This window comes from Saccostrea echinata, unplaced genomic scaffold (assembly GCF_033153115.1).
Source record: "Saccostrea echinata isolate AGI-Se365-2 ecotype Australia unplaced genomic scaffold, CSIRO_AGI_Sech_v1 ptg000025l, whole genome shotgun sequence".
In the NCBI taxonomy this organism is placed as follows: Eukaryota; Metazoa; Mollusca; class Bivalvia; order Ostreida; family Ostreidae; genus Saccostrea; species Saccostrea echinata.
The window spans coordinates 19,324,389-19,347,720 of record NW_026889774.1 but is presented as its reverse complement, the minus strand read 5'-3'; the positions used below and the strand labels follow the sequence as shown (position 1 = coordinate 19,347,720).

Genomic DNA, 23,332 nt, shown 5'->3' with positions numbered 1-23,332 from the left:
ATAAAATTATTGCATTTTATACTTTGTTTAATGGTAACATTTGTAATAGTTGTTTTCCCAAATATAATTTACTTGACTTTCGACACAGTCATTGTCACTTTTCAACACTGCTGAATAAGTTGATTGTTCAAAATCCTATTTTTTTCAAATTATAAGGAATGTTGCCATGGTAACCATGACACATTACAATAAAAATTGTCTGTTAACAATCTATTATTATTATTATTTATTATTATTGCTTAAGACGTACATCTTATTGCATTTCAACAATAATATATAATACAAAATATTACATAATGGCATTGTATGGCGGTTTTATAGATTACATATATATAATACAATATAACAATAAAGGAGTATCGTTATTGTAAGAGTTATCGTTCTTCTACTCTTTAGATTTACTTTTCACAAGATCGGGAAAATCATTCTCATTCACAATATTACGGGTTCTGAGTCCCACGGTCAAAAGTGGACTCAACGGTCCTGACATTGGGAAGATGCGAAAAAAATATAAGGACTGTAAGACATCGGTCTTTCCACTTGTGAATACGAGTTATTCCGAAAAATGACATTTCATAAAAATTTCATATACCATACATATTAATGTAGTCTATTTGTATCACATAACATGTAAGTATAGAAATGATCATTTCATACCTATATCACATTAATTACTGCTTTATGACTGGAAATGTTTTCTTTGTAATTTAATTTTGATTTATTCATAATTGTGTTGTTAGGTTTGTATTTCGTAGACATAAATACAAGTCGTTTAAGAGAAGATTTGGGAAAAAGCAGATTGGCATTCATTTATTTAACTGTTGCATCGTTCTGGTGTCTGGATGTGTCTTCTAGAGCACCCACACAATGTTCAAGTACATGTATCTAGAAATGTCTTATTTCCCGAGCAGTCACCATCGAAGGGGTAACTGACGCATTCCAGACATTATACACTGCTCGGTTTGTTTTAACTGCTTAACAAATGCACAATTTTGTACAGCACCATGAAAAGAAAAATGTCTCAATATCCAGCACTTTATATAAATAGCGAGAATCCATGATTATTTCCTTCGGGTTGGTAGTTGAAATTATATTTTTTTTTATGTTGCAATACAATTTGTGTAAAAGATTGTAAAATACTGTATTCCATGACATTGCCACGTGATTCTGGATCATAAACGAATGCGCTAAGTGATTGGTAGTACCTTAATGAAGATCGACTCCAATATAGAGTTTTGATTTCAATACGTTTGTGACAGACGGACGGACAAAAATGACAGAACAAAACCAATCCTGCAAGGATAGTCTTGGGAGACAGGAGGACAATACATTATCCCAGAATTGATTGGACGTTAATAAACATATTTATTTCTGTATATCTTTATTTACATATAAAAATTGCACAGAAGTTTTAATAGTCATTTCTATCCAACAACGGATGGGAATTCCTCGTAGACTGGAGCCACCATATAGCCGGAGAATGTTGAATAGACCTCGTCACTGGCGCCATACATGTTGGTTGCGGCCCCATTTACGGCATCTACAGCCTTGACGTAAACCTCATCACCTTCAAAGAAAATCCGCATAAAACATAAAACTTCTAAGAATCCTTCTCATGAAAGCAAACTTTTTTTTTTTACAATATTTACAAGAAAAGGGGTTGGTAATATAGATATACAACATTGGGATGATGCTTTGAACATATGTTCACTTTGCGTACCCTTTGTTAAACGGAGGACGGCCGAATTTCCTCCAGAAGCGTAATCACCAGACGTGTGTCCATACATCGAGCAAATATAGTACCCATTGTGCCAAAGTTCCGTCCAAATGGTTTTATCCTGGAAGGATCCAATATACAGGAACATGTTAGAGTACATGTATGTAAAAAAAAAAAATAAAAATAATAATTTTAAAAATAATTAAAAATAATAATAACAATAATTAAAAACACTATTTATTGTTCATACATGTACCAACGGCTGCGTATAAATTCATATTCACAGACATTGCAAGAGCCATATAAGTTGAAATCGAATTTTAACTGGAAACTAATTTGGCTTACTTGGTTAGCAACGGAATGGAATTGGAAAACATAGACCCCGCTGGTGGGACAGCGGAATTTCCCTGTGTTGGAGTCGTAGCCCGATCCAACGTTGGTAAAGATTCTATCGTAGACTACGATCTCGGTGTGCGCTAGCTGCAGGTTTTTAGAGAGACCAGCGGAAAAGGCTACAGCGTTTGTTTCTGCCTTTACTTCAACTGAAAGATTCATTAATCATTTTATTTTTGCTTAGGGGATACATGTATTACGGGAAACATACACGTTCAATGAAAATGAAATCAGAGATGTTTTAGTTACTTACAAAGAGCTACTGCAATCACAAGTGTAAATATCAAAGAATTCATTGTCTGTAATTAAAGAGAAATTCTGTTGTTAGATTCTATTGTTTATGATAATGCCAGAGATATATATCGTATTTAAGATTTGAAAAAAAAATGAGGTCAAGACCGTAAATCAAATTTGTAGGTTAACCGTTTCCTTCCAAACTTAAAAAATTTTGATGGATTTTTTTTTCAAATAAACAATCCATAGTTATTTCTAAATTTAACTTTTCATTCAAATTATAACTCGAAATAACTATCTAATATTTTCATTCATCGGTCGACTTACCGTCTTTTGGTTAATTCCCAGATGTCCTTCTCATGAGTTATAAATTAAAGACTTTTTTTTTGACATCATAGACAACTGCTTCTTTAATAACAATGGAACTCGCAAATTTTCCTATCTTGTCATTGGTCATCTACAACCTTAGTTTGTTAAAAACCATTCTGATTCCACTCACAAGTACTCTGAAATTCATATTAAAAGGATGCTTAAGAGTCTCATTGTCAATATCTATATAATGCATTGCAATGGATACCAGGTTTTCCAACAATCTGGGTTTTAATTGTGTTCCATTATTAGCAGACTTCTGTAGCAAAAATTTATTCAAAACCTACTACATGAAAAGAAGTGGCCTTCGATTCGACATTCAAATATATCAATAACGTTTTATGAATTAACTATTTATTCATTAATTTGGTGATTTGATATATCCCATTGAACTAGAAATAAAAGACTCCGGAGTCTCACACTTCTGATCATGTAGCCGGTCGACAGGGGATGCTTACTCCTTCATGGCACCTGATCGCACCTCAGATGTTTTCAGAGGTCCATGTATGTTCTACTCGCAATTTGTTTTATTGGATTTTTGAGCTTGATTACTGTTCGTTATCTTTACATTTCATGGAAAAAAAATTTAGCTGCAGATGGATCGGAAGAAAAAAAAATACAATTTTTGCAGATTTTTCCATACTTTCATTAGCACTGCTTCTATAAAAATAAAAATTCTTATAACACGTGTGGTACCATAAATTAGTGTTTTGTATTATATCTTAAAGTAAATTAATGATACTTTTCAGCATTCAATTCAATTCAATTTATTCACCCAAACCACTTAGTGGTACACGAGGTTCTATATACAATATATACAAAGACAATATAAAAGATACACGTGAAATAGCTGGAATACATACAAGTTAGATAAACAGAAATAATTATGGAGCACAGACCAGTACATATACTTTATATATGTAATTTCACAATGTAATTAATACACTGGAGTCAGCAGTTGACAATAATTACATGTAATTAATTAATAATAATTAATAAATAAAAAAAAAACAGTGACATTCATGTCAGCTGTATACAAACAACCGAAGAAAACTTGCAAATATGCATATGATCGACAACTTTGAGAAAATTGCTGTCTTCATGTGTGATTTAACATTTACGTAGTACAATGTACAAGTTACAAGAATGCTACTTTTGTTTTTGACAGTAAAATTCTCCTAAAGAAAACTCACTTTGTGAAGATTGGTTGCGTAAAATATATTTAATACCTAAACTACAATGACAAATTATTTTTGTATTTGTATTCTGAACCTTTTAAGCAAAATAGTGTCGATGTTTGTGTACAAACATGTTGAATATTTTGAGAATATACAGTGTATATCCAAAGATGTATCATGGTTCAGAGTTTATGTGTCAGGCATTCCAGTTTTGATTATGAATATGTTATTGAAAACAAAATAATGATTATTAAGTCCACGAAAAACAACTGCTTTTCTTACAGTTTCTTGTGCGTAAATTGATATATCTCTTTAAGGAGGTTGGATCCTGTTATCAAAAGTATTGAGAATTTTTTATCAAGTATATTTTGGGAATCTAGACACATAGCTTAATTAAAAATCAAAACCAAAAATGGGGGTCAATGCACTTCTTTCGGAGCTACGGAGCATTTAATATGACCTTTTTGCACTTTAATTACGTCTTACACATAAATCAATTTTTCAAAGTTTTTCCTCATAAATTTTATCCAAATAATGGGAACAAATACAGTCTTTTTTCGTCTTGAATAGTCTCTTTAAAATTTGTGACAACAAAAAAAGTGTTTCATATTACTTCGCATAGTCAATTATTTGACCTTTTTGCTCTCAAAAAATGTCATTTTTCTGGCATTAAAAATTTAACAAGCAATAAAATCTTTTGAAAGTAATGACATTTTTCTGAGATTAAGCAGAATGGTTAAAATTATCTTGTTTATTCAGAAAATAAAATTAAAAGTGGGGGTATGTGATGTTAATTTTTAGATATAACTAAAATAGTGCTAATTTTCAGCCTAAAATGGGCTATTTTTCCCCAAGACTTTCACAATATATTTGTTGTTTGTTTTGAACATATTTTATTGAGTACATCAAAAGGATTGGAAACAAGTTCTTTACAACTTACAAAGTTCCTCTCCTTATATATAACAATTTGTCATGCAAAACAGAAGAAAATAATACAATTAATACAAGTGAAAAAGCAATTAAATAGCATATCAACTAGAAAATCTACATGTTTCGTCAATAAATTTATGAACAGCAGCAAAAATACTGTTATTTATCTGTAAAGGCAAATTAACATCACCACATAATAATAGATTTATATCAATAGTAACCAGTTCAAGAGTGAACAAGCGATTAAAAAGAGTACTTCTTGCATTAGAATAATTTTTGCATGCAAAAAAGAAATGGTACACATCTTCGTTTTTTCCACATAAACATAAGGGACTATTTATAATGTTTCGTTTATAAAGATCATAATTTAGAATACAGGAATGTCTTAGCTTAGTATGAATGATATTGGTGTATCGCTTACCAAAAGAGAAGTATGATGGTGGATTTTTAATTTTTGTTATCAAGTTTTTTCGGAATGTTTTGATTGAGATGGCTTCTCTAACCTCTGTTTTTAGTAAATTCCATTGTTTTGCAGCATCAGGTACGAAAGAGTTTCTAAATAATTCTAATCTACACCTTGGAACAATATAATCTTGTTTATTACGGGTATTGTATAGAGATACATGCTCACGCTTATTGGGGACAATATCATGCAAATACTCAGGTACTCTTCCCGTGTGAATTTTGAACATAGTTGTCATTTTTGCAATATATCGCCTGCTTTTTAAAGTTTCCCAACCAGTTTCAGAATATAGTGCTTCTCTAGACACAAAAATCGGAAGTCCTGTTACAATTCTAGCGGCGGTTAATTGTACTTTTTCAATATATTTGTTATATTTGTCCAATATGATGACAGAATTCATGACGGTTAATTTAATATATTATTTAGGACCAGCATAAAACATTTCACTGCTCAAAATAACTTTGTGTGCAGGCTGCATGTAAAAATAGGACTCCAAACTTAACAATACTGTAAATATTTCGAATGAGAAAAATAGATAATTTTCTTCTATAAAACCTTCCGCCACAAAATATAGTTTCTAACTTAATGCTTTCAGTACGGAATTTAATCATGAGGTTTTAATTGAATATAGTTAAATGAGCATTGCACAATCCAAATTTATTGTAATAAATAAAACATTATGCAGAATTTTTTAGATAGAGGTTTACACAAAAATCTTCTCAAAAGCTCAGGAACGGACCTCGTTAATATTAAATATTTTGGTTTATTGTAAAACTTTACTCTAGAACTTTGTCTGAGCTTTCAAAGCTTAAAATCTCTTAAATTCGATAACAGTGATGTAAAATGTGGAAATAATATTTGAATATACAAGAAATAGTTCCAGTTAATATAAAAAATGTGCATTTATGAACTGGAGAATATAAAATATAACAATTTGAAATCCATAATAAAACACTTCGATTTACTATAGTAAAAACTTTGATTTACTATAGTAATACTTTGAAACTATAGTTAACTATAGCAAACTATAGTTAAATATAGAATTTATTTGTTGGGGATTGCTCTTATTATTCAATGTATATATGATCAAAATAGATAAAATTATTGCATTTTATACTTTGTTTAATGGTAACATTTGTAATAGTTGTTTTCCCAAATATAATTTACTTGACTTTCGACACAGTCATTGTCACTTTTCAACACTGCTGAATAAGTTGATTGTTCAAAATCCTATTTTTTTCAAATTATAAGGAATGTTGCCATGGTAACCATGACACATTACAATAAAAATTGTCTGTTAACAATCTATTATTATTATTATTTATTATTATTGCTTAAGACGTACATCTTATTGCATTTCAACAATAATATATAATACAAAATATTACATAATGGCATTGTATGGCGGTTTTATAGATTACATATATATAATACAATATAACAATAAAGGAGTATCGTTATTGTAAGAGTTATCGTTCTTCTACTCTTTAGATTTACTTTTCACAAGATCGGGAAAATCATTCTCATTCACAATATTACGGGTTCTGAGTCCCACGGTCAAAAGTGGACTCAACGGTCCTGACATTGGGAAGATGCGAAAAAAATATAAGGACTGTAAGACATCGGTCTTTCCACTTGTGAATACGAGTTATTCCGAAAAATGACATTTCATAAAAATTTCATATACCATACATATTAATGTAGTCTATTTGTATCACATAACATGTAAGTATAGAAATGATCATTTCATACCTATATCACATTAATTACTGCTTTATGACTGGAAATGTTTTCTTTGTAATTTAATTTTGATTTATTCATAATTGTGTTGTTAGGTTTGTATTTCGTAGACATAAATACAAGTCGTTTAAGAGAAGATTTGGGAAAAAGCAGATTGGCATTCATTTATTTAACTGTTGCATCGTTCTGGTGTCTGGATGTGTCTTCTAGAGCACCCACACAATGTTCAAGTACATGTATCTAGAAATGTCTTATTTCCCGAGCAGTCACCATCGAAGGGGTAACTGACGCATTCCAGACATTATACACTGCTCGGTTTGTTTTAACTGCTTAACAAATGCACAATTTTGTACAGCACCATGAAAAGAAAAATGTCTCAATATCCAGCACTTTATATAAATAGCGAGAATCCATGATTATTTCCTTCGGGTTGGTAGTTGAAATTATATTTTTTTTTATGTTGCAATACAATTTGTGTAAAAGATTGTAAAATACTGTATTCCATGACATTGCCACGTGATTCTGGATCATAAACGAATGCGCTAAGTGATTGGTAGTACCTTAATGAAGATCGACTCCAATATAGAGTTTTGATTTCAATACGTTTGTGACAGACGGTGGGACAAAAATGACAGAACAAAACCAATCCTGCAAGGATAGTCTTGGGAGACAGGAGGACAATACATTATCCCAGAATTGATTGGACGTTAATAAACATATTTATTTCTGTATATCTTTATTTACATATAAAAATTGCACAGAAGTTTTAATAGTCATTTCTATCCAACAACGGATGGAAATTCCTCGTAGACTGGAGCCACCATATAGCCGGAGAATGTTGAATAGACCTCGTCACTGGCGCCATACATGTTGGTTGCGGCCCCATTTACGGCATCTACAGCCTTGACGTAAACCTCATCACCTTCAAAGAAAATCCGCATAAAACATAAAACTTCTAAGAATCCTTCTCATGAAAGCAAACTTTTTTTTTTTACAATATTTACAAGAAAAGGGGTTGGTAATATAGATATACAACATTGGGATGATGCTTTGAACATATGTTCACTTTGCGTACCCTTTGTTAAACGGAGGACGGCCGAATTTCCTCCAGAAGCGTAATCACCAGACGTGTGTCCATACATCGAGCAAATATAGTACCCATTGTGCCAAAGTTCCGTCCAAATGGTTTTATCCTGGAAGGATCCAATATACAGGAACATGTTAGAGTATGTAAAAAAAAAATAAAAACCGATAATAACAATAGTTAAAAACACCTTTTACTGTTATCCCATACATGTACCAACGGCTGTGTATAAATTCATATTCACAGACATTGTAAGAGCCATATAAGTTGAAATCGAATTTGAACTGGAAACTAATTTGGCTTACTTGGTTAGCAACGGAATGGAATTGGAAAACATAGACCCCGCTGGTGGGACAGCGGAATTTCCCTGTGTTGGAGTCGTAGCCCGATCCAACGTTGGTAAAGATTCTATCGTAGACTACGATCTCGGTGTGCGCTAGCTGTAGGTTTTTAGAGAGACCAGCGGAAAAGGCTACAGCGTTTGTTTCTGCCTTTACTTCAACTGAAAGATTCATTAATCATTTTATTTTTGGTTAGGGGATACATGTATTACGGGAAACATACACATTCAATGAAAATGGAATCAGAAATGTTTTAGTTACTTACAAAGAGCTACTGCAATCACAAGTGTAAATATCAAAGAATTCATTGTCTGTAATTAAAGAGAAAGTCTGTTGTTAGATTCTATTATTTATGATAATGCCAGAGATATATATCGTATTTAAGATTTGAAGGAAAAAAATGAGGTCAAGATCGTAAATCAAATTTGTAGGTTAACCGTTTCCTTCCAAACTTAAAGAATTTTGATGGATTTTTTGTTCAAATAAACAATCCATAATTATTTCTCAATTTAATTTTTCATCCAAATTATAACTTGAAATAACTATCTAATATTTTCATTCATCGGTCGACTTACCGTCTTTTGGTTAATTCCCAGATGTCCTTATCAGCGCAAGAGACACTTTGTCTAAGTGCCAACCTACACCAAGAAAAAACTGCGATATAGTTCCAAAGTTTTAACAAAATTGAAAATATAATTAATGTAATTTGGACCATCTGCAGTAACCTTCCTGGTAAGGAGACTAGTTTTGTACAAGTACATACCCGTGTTCTGTTCTAGTCTTTTAAATTCTTCTCCAACCTATTGAACGGAACTAGCAGAATTTGACCTGTTAAGTCTTTGACATTCAGCAACCTGTTAGTTCCCACACTAATTTCTTGTCTGACTTTTAGATTCTAAGGTAAGTTTGTGAAATCTACGTACATTCTCTATGTTATGTTTGGTAAAATTAAGTAAAGTTTGGTCTTCTCTTTTAGATGATGTTTTTGGTTTGTCTCTGTTTAGTTTCCCTCGTTGCCTCTACACCAATTGAACAAGTTAAAGGTAACCTTGTAACTAATATATGATCTTTTTATTTTTGCAATCTACGTATATATGAAGCGAGTTTTCAAGTCATGTTAAAGTATGCTTATTACCAAAAATCTTCTATTCAGGAATCGACAATTACTTTCCTACATCCTTCGTACGAGCCGCAGGGAATCATGGTCATACTCACGTGACCCCCACGGATAAGTTTGTGGGTTTCTCTGCTGGTCTTACTCACATGCTTACTACCAATGACACAGACCTTATTCCATATGACCGTGTATTTTTGAATATCGGTAATGGGTATGATTCCAGTACCGGAGTGTTTACCTGTCCAAACGCGGGTACATATACATTCCTGGTCTATGGAGTTTCTACCGCCACCAGCCAGCTTAACTTAGATATTTACCAAAACAACAATTACACTGTCAGTGTTTTTGCCCACGTACGAAATGGGTATGCTTCTGGACACCAGACTATAGTACTGCAGTTGGATCAACGTAAGTTAAAAATATTTTCAAAGTTTTGAAGTCACTCCTTCCTACAATTAAAAATGAAATTTTAAGAGATCCAAGATTAAGACCAGTCTGTTGCACATTACTACTGCTGCTCTCTGTGATATGCTGCTTACGATTTTAGATGCTGGATGTACTATAAACTAACTACATTGAATGGTAGCAATGCTTAGCTAAATGTAAATATCCTGACCCTATTCCAAGTTAATAACTGCTATTCGGGAATTTAAATTTTGAAGTACCAGAAGGGCTCTATAGTGATTATTTTTCATTGTTACTTTCATGCAGCTATACTTTTGTTTTGTACATATTGGTATTTTAATTAAGTGGTTTTGTTTGTTTGTTTGTTTGTTTGTTTGTTTTTTTTGTTTTGTTTTTTGATCTGCTTGTTTGTGTTTTGTTTCTTCTTTATTACATACATTTGTTTTACAGAGATTATGTAACTAGCTTTTTATAAATGCTAACAATGCTGAATATGTAATGCTGATGCTGCTATTAGCTTTTCTTTTAAGTGAAACTGATTCAATAATTGCCAATGCTTAGCCCCTCTCTCCCTAGCTTTAAGCATTTCGCTAAATAAATGCCGATTTATACATCAAAAAATGATTCCTTTCCTTCATTGAACGATCACTGAGTTGTCGAACGAATTATGCTTTTCAGAGGACACGGTTTTTGTCCAAGCCAGGGGTGTCAATTCCATGTTCGGACAGCATAACGAAGTTTATAGCACATTTTCTGGTTTCATGATAGTTCCCGGTATTGGTCGCACGGGTGTGGTCACACTTCCGCCGGTCTCGGGAAACATCATCGGATGATGTCATATACTTTGTGTGTTACATATTATTAAACAGATTATAAATCTTTGGTGGGTGTACTGGTTGTTTATGGTTGTCCCTTTCAGAACCACTACAAAATGAGGCAACAGGAACTAAATGGACTTCCGTTTTAATCAATCTGGGTCAGGTACTAGTGTCGTCAGAAAACCAGGCTATGGTTTTGTGAGTTACACTTTCATTTCCAAACTTGTGATTATATCTTCTCTTATTTCCAGAGGACCAGGTGTTTGTTCAAGCTCGAGGAACAAATGCATTGTATGGAGCCAAAAATGAAGTATATTCCACATTTTCTGGATTTATGGTGTCACCGACGCCATTACCCCCCAGTAATCCAGGCCAGGGGCTGATTGGCTGAGAAATAAATACATTTAATAAAAGAATTATCCTAAACAAATTGTCCTACTTGTACATACATTTTTTTTTTAATATTCCCATTATTTTTCACTTTTTGACTTAAAATTTAAGGTCATGTACAAAGAACATTAAAGCCTTAAACCCTTTAAAGAGCGTTTTGTAACCGGTGTAACCCTCTCCCAACAAAGAAAGAAGAGAGGGGAGGGACGAAGAGACTGTCTCATATGAGCACTAACACTATTGATGTGATATGAAGTTTATAGGGTTAAATTAGATTTGCATTTGCAATAACGATATCATGAATTACCAAGATTATTTCTAGTATCGAGGTTTTCATAAAATACGCTGCTGCTGCAATGATGCGTTTTTGGAATAAATTGAGAGTTTTCAAAAGTTAAATGTATCTTTAATATTTTTAACAATTTAGTCCCACCCCGGGGTCCGTAGTTAATGAATTAAACAATTTAGATAAAGGGATATAATTGCAATTATAAGCATGCAGCCACTTTGCCATTTAGATATAGGGATATATAAGATGTTAAATAAATTTTTCAACATATGATCAACTTAGTCTATTACTGGGTCCTGGACCCGGGGAAGCTGGTTTTCACAATTAAGGTCTCATTATAATCACACAGACAGTTTTTTTCTGCTCGATGAGCGTTATTTTCTCAGATATAATGAGTTTTTATTATTGTACCCGTATGCCTGGATCCAGGGGACTCACTTTTTAGTTTAGTGGACGGCTATTTTTTCATTGTATATGATCGCGCAATAAAATTTTGCTACTTGATATCCGAGAGTGATAAGGAAATGTTGTGTAAGACTGCATATACATGTACTTCGATGGTTTTGGTCAACCCCTCAAATCCCAGGATAAGGCTTGATCGAAGATTTCGGTTGATGTAATCCGGAAACAGGGGTAAACTCTCTACTGACTTTGTGCATTCTGATTGGAGGAAATAATATCTCCCGTGGGGGAAAAACTAACCTGGACCCGCTTTTCCGGAGAGAAAACTATGCTACAACATCGCACCAACCAGTTTACATTCAGAAAAATTAAACTCATTCCTTAAATGACTATTGTTGGGTGTTCAAATTAGCATTTCTAGTATTCATAAACTTCTTACTTTTGAAACAACTACAGTTGACTTGGAGCTTGCTAATAAAGAAAAAAACTTAATAAAAAGCAACTCAAATCACATTTTTCTGATTGCTTTAAATAGTAAGGACAAAGATGTTCAAGAATTAAAGGTTAGTACATGAAGTACATGGCTTTTTTAAACATTTTAAAACTTTATAAGTTGAAAGAAAAATGAGATGATTTATACAGTTGATTTAAGTCATTTTACCCCATAAGTCAAGTCAATCTACCATGCAGGCCTTGAGGTTCATCTTCATAGCTGGGAGACGACATTGGCTTCGGAAGCAAATTTGAAAGTTGTGGGGGGGGGGGGGGTTCTAATTGAAAGAGAAAAAAAATCGAACCTGAAAAAAACTTGACAAACCAAAAAAAAAGGAAAAATAGTAATTGTCTAGATGCGAAAATCCTATTTCGTTGGGGGGTGGGGGGGTGGGGGGGGTGGGGTGTAAAGCTTCTTTCAGTACCAATTTTTTTTCCAAACCCTAACACCTACCCTTCTTTGACTACACTGCAATCTGTGCCTCTTGAAAGTGGGGAGGGGGCTAAACCTACGCCCCAATGTTCAATGCCTATATTATGTCTATCTTTGCAAAAACGGGGGGGGGGCTAAGCCCCCCTAGCCCCCCCCCCCCGGTTCCAACGCCTATGGACGAAGATAGAAGCAGAATGTAAAATTTAAATTTGAACTTTAGATTTTGGTCCTTTTCACAGTCCATTTTTTGGGGTGAGCATTACAGAAGTTTGGGTGACTTATTTGGAAATCAAAGTTTTGAGTTCCCTAAGCCGTATATTCTCTCAGATGTTTGTATTGTAAAATTGCCAGAATAATTCGTCCTCTCTTATTTTATGTGATCAACTAAATCTTGAACAAAAAATATAAAAGTAAATAAAAGTAAAAAATAAAAAAGTAAAAAAAGAATATAAATTTGCGCTTGCAATTTTTTTTAATCTTAACACGTAAATCTGGTTAAATATACAGTGTTTAAATTAATCTGCTTACGGAGGAATCTAAACCTGCAACTCCAATATTTAGACACCTCCTCCCTTAATTTTAAAATTAAAGAAAAAGATTAACCTCTGTATAATATGTATAACTGATATTGGTTTATATATTCTATTTAATTAAATACCAGGTTTGTTATAATTTCATTTAACCGATTTGACCACTGTAATACTGTTAAAAAATCACTTGATTTTACAGGTAATCGTATCAATTTCATTCTATCACATCTACTGTAGTTCTGGCTAAAATTTGGCCTCAGAAAAATTGTAAATAAATGATAAAATACACGTACCATATTTTCTTCATTCCCCGAGCTTGGAAATTATGGCTTATATTTGTATGATAAACATTAGTACTTAATGTTTTCTGGAAATTTTTTGATTGGATTCATTTATTGACGTTGATCTTATGTATAATCTACACTTGTAACAGATATCAATAAAATTTAGATGGTCAAATGGACAACTCTGGCTTTCAATTCTTGGGCAGTAACACGGATAAATTGCATAGTGTGAGTGATCAGTGAAAATGAAGACTTTCAGCACGGCGTTTCAGCCACTTTCCCGCCCTATGACATCACAAGACCTTTGACGTTTTTAAAAATAAGCAAATTGACATGATTGATAACGGATAATTTTGTTATAGATGGAAGGAAACCTCAGAGGTAAGTATAGTTATTTTTTAACCTATTTCGCATGATCACATCTATAAATAGATTTGCGCGTTGTCATTGGTTATGACGTCATCCTTGGTAACTGCTAGGTAGCGTTGCGTTTTGGTTACTGTTGTTAGTTACTCATTTCAATCAGTGGCGAGTAGACGAGCTTTTCAAAGAGCGACAAAAATCTCAAATATCACTATGAAAAGAGAAAGATCTTCCGAGAGAAAGAGCAACAGTGTATCTAAGAGGGTAATTCTTCAGGAAATAAAATTTCAGTGGTCTTAAATGCTTGTCTTTCTGAGATACCGTGCCATTTCGTCCATTTACCGTTTACATAGACATGTCCAAATAGGAATGCCTGATAAAACATCATGTAATTCTTAATCTCTCAGCATGTTTAATGCGCAAACTATTTCTTGACTTCATTCGAGTAAAAATTTTGAAAGCATGCAACCATTCTCAAACGTTAAGAAAATTAATAAATAGAGGCAAATCTTCAAGCATAAAAGGGGGGGGGGGGGGGTCAAGTAAGGGTATGGTAGATATATATAGTAAAGATAATCTATGTGAAAACTCTGTTACATGAAAATCACATACACACAAAAACAAGAAAAAAATAAAATAATTTTTTCACCTCTTTCTCAAAATAACATATGTAACGCTTGGGATTATTTTTATTTTTAAGATAAAAAGAACAAAACATGATTACAATTAGTCTGATTAAAATCAAACCTTCACTTGGTCCTATCTATTTTGATTGTCACGCGACAATCAAAATAAAAAGGAGCTAGTGAAGATTTGATTTTAATCAGACTGGATTACAACAGGAGGAAAAAAACTAGCAATAACTGGTTTACTCCAAAATATCGTTGTTATTTCAGCTGTAATAACTTTAGGTCTCACCCATTTATAAACTTACTTTTTTATGCATGATATTGATTGGGAGATTGTTGTCATTCTTAGAAACTTATCAATTATATCCTGTCATTATTATGTTTATAAACGAAGGGGAGCGTATTGAGCAACAACTGTTGTTCGAGTTTCCCCCTTGAGAAGATTCAAGGGTGGATTCAGAATTTTTGTTTTGGGGATTCAGTTCCAGTCGAAAAAGGAAGAAGTATCACCCGGTTTCTTTTTCTGTCTAGCAAAGATTAAAAAAAATCGCCAAACACGAAAATATATTTTTGTGGGGAAGGGGTGGGGTGGGTAGGATGGGGTAGCTATCACAGAGACAAAACGTCTTTACTTCATGTGAATGTACATTTTATTAAGATCCTAGGAACGGTCCACATTTCTTAAGCACGGGTGTCAAAGCCATTTTCATCTACTTTTAAATCTACTAAAACTGAACATTCTGGAGAATTGAGGGTCTAACCCTCCTCCCTGTTGGATCCGCCCTTGCAGTTCCCTAATATTAGCACTTGCTCCCACTTCATGTGCAATATTACTTTAATTTTTCCAAGTTTTGACTTTTATATTCATGTACATGTATATGCAAATATTCATGTTCATGAATATGCAATGTAGCAATTGTAAGATTCATATGGTATACAAATCAAATATTTATATAGTTATTTATGAAAAGGTGAAGGGGCCCTCTATTCTATTTGTATTTGGTGTTGCAGATGGGACGGGTAAAAAATGCACAATTTGCATCCCTCAGAACATTCAATGACCCTTTCTTTTAATTCTAGCGCCGCATAGACATCTCTTCAGATGACAGTCGTCAGTGGTACGAGGTGATGCTTGCCTTGGCGGCCAAATCAGCTGTAAGTTTCTCTCTCTTGCTCTCTCTCTCTCTCTCTCTCTCTCTCTCTCTCTCTGTAATTAGCTTTTATAGTTTCTATACTTTCTTCCCAGTGTAAACAAGTCTTTACTTCTGCTGCTCACGCATGGAGAGAGCACATTAAAGACTGGGTAAGAGTCAAGAGTGAGAGCATTTTACATGTATATACATATGTAAAACATCAAGATATATTTCTGTTTATATTAATGTCCAAAAAGTCTTATTTTTGGATGGTTATATGACTGATTCTGTATTTCATAAGAATGTTTTTTATATCAGTATGAGTTGACCCATGCCATCAACAAGTCTGAGGAGCGTAGGGAGCTTCCCACCATACCACAACCTACGCACCAGGTTAGTGTTGGACGCATTCTCAGTGTCTGAACAACACACATTAATAAACACTTTTTCTTTTGCACTTGTGTAAGATGTACATAAGTTTCTGCGTTTTTTTTAATCAAGTATTATATATCGTTGTTTTCTGGTCGGTTGTGAGTCACATTAAACTGAAATATTTCTCACAGATGGAATGGTTGGCTAGAGTCAATTACGAGCACAGACCCATGCGCCGTAACATACCAGAACAGAGACGTCACAAAGTCTCCAGGAAACAGGACTTGAACTCCTCGTTTTACATCTACTAAGGAGGAGACTGATATTTGTGAGTGAAACCACCGCATGCGCGGATCTAGAGGTGGGGGGTCGAGGTGGGGGGGGGGAGGTGCGGACCCCCCCCCCCCCCTGGAATTTGCAGAGTTATTAAAAGTATATACTGAAGCAAATAAAAAAAACTACTTTGCCCCCTCCCCTAAATTTTGGAATTTAGGTGGGGGGTTTTTATCAAGAAATTCCTGGGTTGGAAATTCTCTGAATGGTGTGGAACCCCCCCCCCCCCCACCCGGAAAAAATTCCTGGATCCGCACCTGCACCGATATTCTTTCAAAATGAGATACTATTTTACAAAGAAATAAACAGTCAAAGTCAATAATAACTGAAATCAAATTTTCTAGAAAAATTTAAATTTGTATAATAAAAATATTAATTATTCAATGTTGTACAGCTTGATAAATATACTGTATAATACTTTTGTTTTAACATTATATATATATCCTTTTTTGCAGGATATGTCTGCATGGGCGCAAATGATCGACAAATGCCACCATCAGATTACCACTGTACAGTACTTGAATTGTGTGCTATACACTTTTTTATGGGGTCGTGTTTGACTGTATGAAAACTGTGTTACATGTACAGCACATTTTGCTGCATTTCTTGCATGTGTATCTATATGCCAAAGTAACAATGGATCCGGTTCTACTGTGCTCAAATTTTGTGTTCACTCCTCCTCCTTTCTACATCGCATTGTTGTGGGGCATTTAGTATGAATGTACATAGACAATATTTTATATAGAACACATTGGTTGATGCTTTGAAGAGCATGCCTTTGGGTGATCCGCCAGTTTAGTTTAAATGGCTAAAACAGTCATGATGTTGAAGAATATGAAGTTTGACAATGCATTTGCATATTATTTTGATTTGTTTACCAATTAAATCCTATCCTCAAAATTCCTTCCTTAAGTTAGTTTGGTTTCATAAATAAAAATATAGTTTAATTTTAATGAGTTTGAAATTCACAGATTTACAATTTTCTCTACAAACATGTTTATTCTTTTTATACATTTTATATTTGAAGCTTTTTGAGATCCAAAGTTTGAATTATAATTTTTAATAAAACCAAGGACCTTTGAATATCATACTTTCTCTTTTTTTCAGAAACTTTCTCTGTTTTTAAAGATTGTTTGAAAAAGATTTTTATTCTAAATTGAAAACGCGTTATTTCTTTTCTTCTTTTAACTCATTCACAATCTACAAAACATCATCATCAGAATCATTGACAAGGAAATGCTGGGTCACTCCTTAACTTAGTATGTTTGTATATAGTACTTGCTTTTTATTGTTGAAATAAAATATTATTTTAAAAATGAGATTGTTTTGTTTCATCCATTAATTATTATCCAAGGGAAACCTTCGCCTGACTTCAGCCGTGATTGAAACAGGACTGCTCGCAGAAAGAAAAAACAACAACGATTAAATGTCTTCCACTTTCTTTCTGCTTGCACAAATTTTAAGCCTGTCTTCATCCCAATATTCCACGTAGACATTCACGGAAATTGCAAGATTGCCAGGTACAAAATCAGTATGCTATCTGGCAACTACAATATATATATATTTTAATGGCCTCATATTACCCTTGCAACTTTGAGTTTCCGTGATAAAGAATTGGCACACTGTATATATGAAAAAAAATTTACAGTGATCTAGCAATGCAGACAGAGATAGTAAGCACTCTACAAGTTGTAGTACTTAGTTCAGTCATTCTAGGGAACTTTTGAGAATTAATTGCTACAGATTACATTGCAATGCTAATTTTTAAACTTTTTGATAACTGAAAGGTAAAAGGTTAAGAAAAATTAATGGTGAGAAAAGTTATAAAATTCAGATGTAAAAATATGAATTTATAATAGCCCATTTACAAACAGTACCGTCTCAATATGAGGTATTTACAGCTGCAGCAGACAACATGTAAACAATACGACATGTATATATTTAGCATGCTGAGTTGTTTTTCTCTGCATTGTTTGTAACCTATTTACATGCATCTCCAGCTCTGCTTACATCGAATTATAAACGACAGATATTAGTTTAAATGGCGCTCATGCGATCTCATACAGTGAAAAGCATTCGGCGGTATCTATTTATGAGGACAGGGGTACTAGAAAAGTTCCCAAGAAAAAAAAACCCCAGCAAGTCTTCAGTTAGTTAGTTTGACTATATGAAGATTTTCTGAAGTATAGATTTAAAAAATTGATTGAGACCAAATAGCCTGGTTGGGACTGCAAAATAAGGTCAGGGTTTTTTTTTTATAAAAATAACTTATTACGTCCAACAGAGCAAGGAATGGTCCACGACTTGGGAAGAGATTCTTCTGCAGAAATACCTTGTATATTGACATTCACAATAACACCATGACTGCAATTTTGAATATGTACTGTAGTGAACGTGCAGATTATTGATATCATAGACTTTTTTGGTGACCCCAATAAGGGATTTCATTTATCTACTTAAACAAATCTTTCTTTTTTTTTTCAAAACGAGGATTGTGGCTAAGGCGAGCATTGTGGCCGAAAGGTTTCTTGTTTTCTGTGTAATATTTTGGCCCCGATACTATTATCTCAGATGCAATAATTTGAATCACTTTGTATCTTCATGAAATAGGAAAATTTTTTATCTTTTCTGGCTTAACTGTTCTCGGGAAAAAGAGTTAATGACCCCACCCTATTTTCATTATTTCTTAATTATATCTCCTTGACAGGGATGTGACTTTCCGTTGAAAAAACTTGAATCCCATTTACAGAAGCTTGTTTTATGCCAAGTTTGGTTGAAAATGGTCAGGGAGTTCTTGAGAAGTTGAAAATGTGAAAAATGACCTGACGCTAAAAAGATATTTGACAAACCATTGTTGAGCTAACGACAAACAAACAAAATCAGTCACTTCTAATGAGACTGTAGCACTACTGGTTTTTAAAACAAAAGCATATATAATCTGAATTTGAAACACTTTTGACAGTTTTTCATTTTTATAGTTAATTGTACCGATGCTAATTAAAGTTGCACCAAGTTTTGAGAAGCATTTTGAAAGATTTTCATTTTTCCTTTTTAACTCACCTGTACCAAAGGCTCAAGTGAACTTTTCTGATCTAAGGGTGTCCGGCGTCAGTCTGTATATATGTCTATCATGTGTTGTCTGTAATCTTTTCAGATTTTCAACTTTTTCTCCAGAACCACTGAGCTAATTTTAACTAAACGGACTACATAGCACCCTTTGGTAACTGTTATTCAATAACACCACTTGGTAAAGGGTATTCACATTTGTTGATATGATTGACCACATCTCCTTTCAATGGAAATAAAGGAACTGGTGAAAATTAAGTGTATCATTTAAAAAAAAATCTCCAGAATCTCTGGACCAGAAACGAACATAGTGAATGCTTCTTTAATTCCATGTTTTTATTAGCAAAGGAATGGATATTTTAACGCATATTTTGAATAAAATTTTTCAAAAAAAAAAAAATGGAGCGAAGACCCACTCATATTGAAATATTGTATTTAAGTATGAAGAATTGATCATTTTTGCCCTCTTTGGTGTATGTATGCTAGTTCATAGACAAATAATTTCAATATTTGTGAGATTGTTGCGATTTGTCCAGAGATTTTACTGATACAACATTAATGTTGTTTTGTAAGTAAAGAAAGAACTGCGAACGATAGTATTTTTCTGCCGCCTACCTCCAAGTCAATTCAAAAGTTAACATAATTGAATGATTTTAAATATTTATATAGATATTTATGTGAATTTTCATAGAACATAACTTATTTGGATCCCCCCCCCCCCCCGTGAAACAAAAGTTCCGTTTTATGGGTTTTGTGAATTGTTATTTCACAAATTCATACCAAAGCTTTTGTTGTTTCATGGGGGGGGGGGATCATTTTATAACCGCTTTCAAATGAGATTACAAATAAAATAAGGTCTTTTATCAATCTATTATGTTGAATTTTACAAAATTTAAACATACGGAAAGTTTAAGAGTCATTTATCCATTCCATGCGTTTTTGAAAATCTAGCGATTTTTAAAGCCTGATTTGAATGGATAAAATTTTCAACTTCCCTTTTGAAAAGAGTCATAAATAAGAGCAATCAAGTGTTTGACACTGGTTTTAAAATTATTAATCAATTAATAATGAACTTTTCTTTGCATTAAATCAAGTTTTAATGACCAAACTGCCATTTATTTTGAATTAAATGGGCTTAAAACGTAGGCGGGAATTGAGAGTTAGCGTGCGTGATTCTTTGTTCATTGAAGTAAGCCCTCCCCTCTGTTTTGCTTCCAACGCTTATGGATTATAAAAATGCGTAACATATACTAGTAATTTATATGAAGATCGAAATTCGTTCACCCAGCATTTATCTTTTTTCTGGTCATACTTCCAAAATTCAAATATGGATTAAATAGCTTGCATGCAAAATTGGAATGATAAACATATTTGGGAAAACAACTATACATCTGTTACCATTAAACAAAATATGAAAAGCAATAATTTTAGTCATTCGTTTTGATCCCAAATACATTAAAATAAATAAAATAATTCGGAAAAAATTATCCAAATTATAGAGAAAGATCCAGGTAACATATAATATAATGAAGAAATATATTTCTGATTTATTCTCTGTATGTTTTCATCCAATTTATTTGATATCCTGATATATTTGATATATTATTTTTACCTTTTTACAGAGTACATTTTTACAGACATGTAACTAGAAAGCGTTTTTTTTTTTTTTCAGGGAAATGTTGTGGTCTACCATTCATTACTCGTAAGTTCAAAACTTCAAACTTGTAGCACGAAGTATAACTTGAGAAATCATACTTCATATTTACTACGGAAGGGGGGGGGGAGGGGTGTAGAGGGAGACCTCCACAGTATTCTGGGTCATTTGGTCAAAGATTATACCACAGGCCTTCAGATCGCTTTTACCCGGCACTCCCAGTATGAAGTAGTGTTAAGGCGATCTTAAGACCAGTGATATTTACAGTCTTTGTCGATCATCTGCTAAACAAACATAAACATTGATGAAACAAATAGAGGATTATCAGATGAGCTTTATATAACGTCGAAATCACCGCATGAAAACCCAGCAGTTAGTTAATATCATGTTAAATCATCATTCATCGTGGTTACTCTTTAAAAAAAATTAAAACTCCTTCTTTCTCGGAGCAGGTACAGGAAAGCTTGAGTACTCCGAAATCTCTCCTTTGGGCGGAACCATACACATCAGAGACATACATAATTAGACATGCAAAAAAGGTGTTTAATTATCTACCTGAGCTTCTCTGTGAATAAATCACTGAAATGTTCATATAATAGAATTAATATAAACTTGAATTAATTTTGATATTCATTTGAAGCAGATTTTTTTCAGAAACTTATAGAAAAAGAAGACACTTGCTGTGGCCTTCAACTCGACTTGATTCGATACTACGTACGAACAAATTCTAAAACGGGGCAAGCTATTGACAAACAAATGCATGAAACAAGGATATCAACAGTCTCGTTTGAAGTCAACGTTTCGCAAGTTCTATGGTCGATACATTGACCTTGTCAGCAAATACAATCTATCATTAAGTCGAATGCTGACTGATGTTTTTCATACTACATGTAATTGTTAGGTCATTATTTACACTCTGAATTGTCTACGGATTTTTCCGTTTGCCCGATCATGACAAGGCGCACACGGCGGGTGTGACTGGTCAACAAGGTATGCTTACTCCTCCATGGCACCTGATCCCACCTCTGATGCTTTTAGAGGTCCGTGTTTGCCCTGCTCCCTGTTTTGTTTAAATGGGCTTTTGAGCTAGATTACTGTTCGTTGTCTCCATATGTATCGAATTTAAATTTTTAAAAAAATGCAATAAAGATAATTTTTTCCATGAGCAGTAGAACGTATGAAATGTCCATACATAGTGTTGTTGTACATTGTAATGTTTTAAAGCTTTAAAATACTAGTAGTTACATTGATAAAACGTCTCTTGTAATAAATAAGGAATCTAAATTGATTCACGAAAATTGAGAACAAAATTATCTAATCCTGTAACTTATTCATGAAATATATCAATTATAAACACTTCTTAATCTATGATCCAAAAACGATTAACGAAACGTCGAATGTCAAAATATTAACTTAAAATTTATGTGTTTAATTTTTGTAGTAAAAATGTTGGTTATTTTATTTAGTATTTTGTAAATATCTATCAAGCATTTCTAATCACTTTATAGCTTTAGTAAAAGCTGGTAAAATCAATTTTTATTTTTTTTTAAAGGTCGGGGTTGGGGTCAATTACTTTCAAAAGTAATCTATTAAATTATAGTTACTTTGGATTTTCAAAGTAATCAATAGTAAGCTTAGTACATTCATATTTTTAAACTAATCGATTACATAAGATTACTTTTTCTTACATGTAATCATGATTACCTCTGATTACTCTAGATTACCTTGATTTTTAAAAAGATTTTTTTCTAGTTATTCATTTAATGTAAATAATTATTTGTTCATTAAATGTTCAGAAAAGAAAAGGTGATTTTTTTTTAATTCAATAATCATTTACACACTATTTTTCATTGATTTTAATCAATTTTCATTGATCAAGATAACTTGTTCTTATATTAATACAAGTTAGATTAATAAACATATGCGACAAATCAAGTCTTCATGAAGAGGTGGTTTGAAATTCGATGACTTTTCAGACTGTGGGGAAAGGGAGGGGGTTAAGCTCAGACATGATAATAACACGTTGCTATTTACATAGCTCTTGGTGGTAGCGATAAATGGGCACCCCCCGCTGTGGTCATTCAAGAGTCCTTTGGTCAAATTCCCACAGGTTCTTTCTTTAAGAAAATTAATATGTGTTATTTTATATTATTTCATAAAATGAAACGTTTTA

General features: G+C 33.1%; 4 protein-coding genes across 5 annotated transcripts; 2 read left to right on the top strand and 2 right to left on the bottom strand.

Moving 5' to 3' along the window:
* Window positions 1-1,424: 1,424 nt before the first annotated feature.
* On the bottom strand, window positions 1,425-2,693 carry LOC133192685 (complement C1q-like protein 4). The gene is made up of 5 exons (XM_061328677.1): window positions 2,672-2,693; window positions 2,364-2,409; window positions 2,063-2,259; window positions 1,721-1,838; window positions 1,425-1,567 (listed from the first exon to the last, which is right to left on the bottom strand). The coding sequence occupies exons 2-5, from the start codon at window positions 2,404-2,406 to the stop codon at window positions 1,425-1,427; spliced, it is 501 nt and encodes a 166-aa protein (XP_061184661.1). The 5' UTR covers window positions 2,407-2,409; window positions 2,672-2,693.
* A 5,107-nt stretch (window positions 2,694-7,800) lies between these two features.
* Window positions 7,801-9,087, bottom strand: LOC133192684 (complement C1q-like protein 4). Its single transcript, XM_061328676.1, has 5 exons — window positions 9,025-9,087; window positions 8,715-8,760; window positions 8,414-8,610; window positions 8,100-8,217; window positions 7,801-7,946 (listed from the first exon to the last, which is right to left on the bottom strand). Exons 2-5 carry the CDS (start codon window positions 8,755-8,757, stop codon window positions 7,804-7,806), a joined length of 501 nt encoding a protein of 166 aa, XP_061184660.1. The 5' UTR covers window positions 8,758-8,760; window positions 9,025-9,087; the 3' UTR covers window positions 7,801-7,803.
* Window positions 9,088-9,286: 199 nt separating this feature from the next.
* On the top strand, window positions 9,287-11,210 carry LOC133192682 (complement C1q-like protein 4). 2 transcript variants are annotated; one of them, XM_061328673.1, is made up of 4 exons: window positions 9,287-9,349; window positions 9,426-9,492; window positions 9,603-9,974; window positions 10,650-10,820. In XM_061328673.1, exons 2-4 carry the CDS (start codon window positions 9,426-9,428, stop codon window positions 10,802-10,804), a joined length of 594 nt encoding a protein of 197 aa, XP_061184657.1. In that variant the 5' UTR covers window positions 9,287-9,349; the 3' UTR covers window positions 10,805-10,820. The 2 variants fall into 2 exon arrangements, with proteins under 2 accessions (XP_061184657.1, XP_061184659.1); XM_061328675.1 differs by lacking the exon at window positions 10,650-10,820 and adding an exon at window positions 11,041-11,210 and having other exon boundaries at window positions 9,290-9,349.
* Window positions 11,211-14,145: 2,935 nt separating this feature from the next.
* Window positions 14,146-17,506, top strand: LOC133192681 (uncharacterized). Its single transcript, XM_061328672.1, has 6 exons — window positions 14,146-14,236; window positions 15,682-15,756; window positions 15,848-15,904; window positions 16,053-16,127; window positions 16,298-16,434; window positions 16,895-17,506. Exons 1-5 carry the CDS (start codon window positions 14,186-14,188, stop codon window positions 16,415-16,417), a joined length of 378 nt encoding a protein of 125 aa, XP_061184656.1. The 5' UTR covers window positions 14,146-14,185; the 3' UTR covers window positions 16,418-16,434; window positions 16,895-17,506.
* Window positions 17,507-23,332: the final 5,826 nt, after the last annotated feature.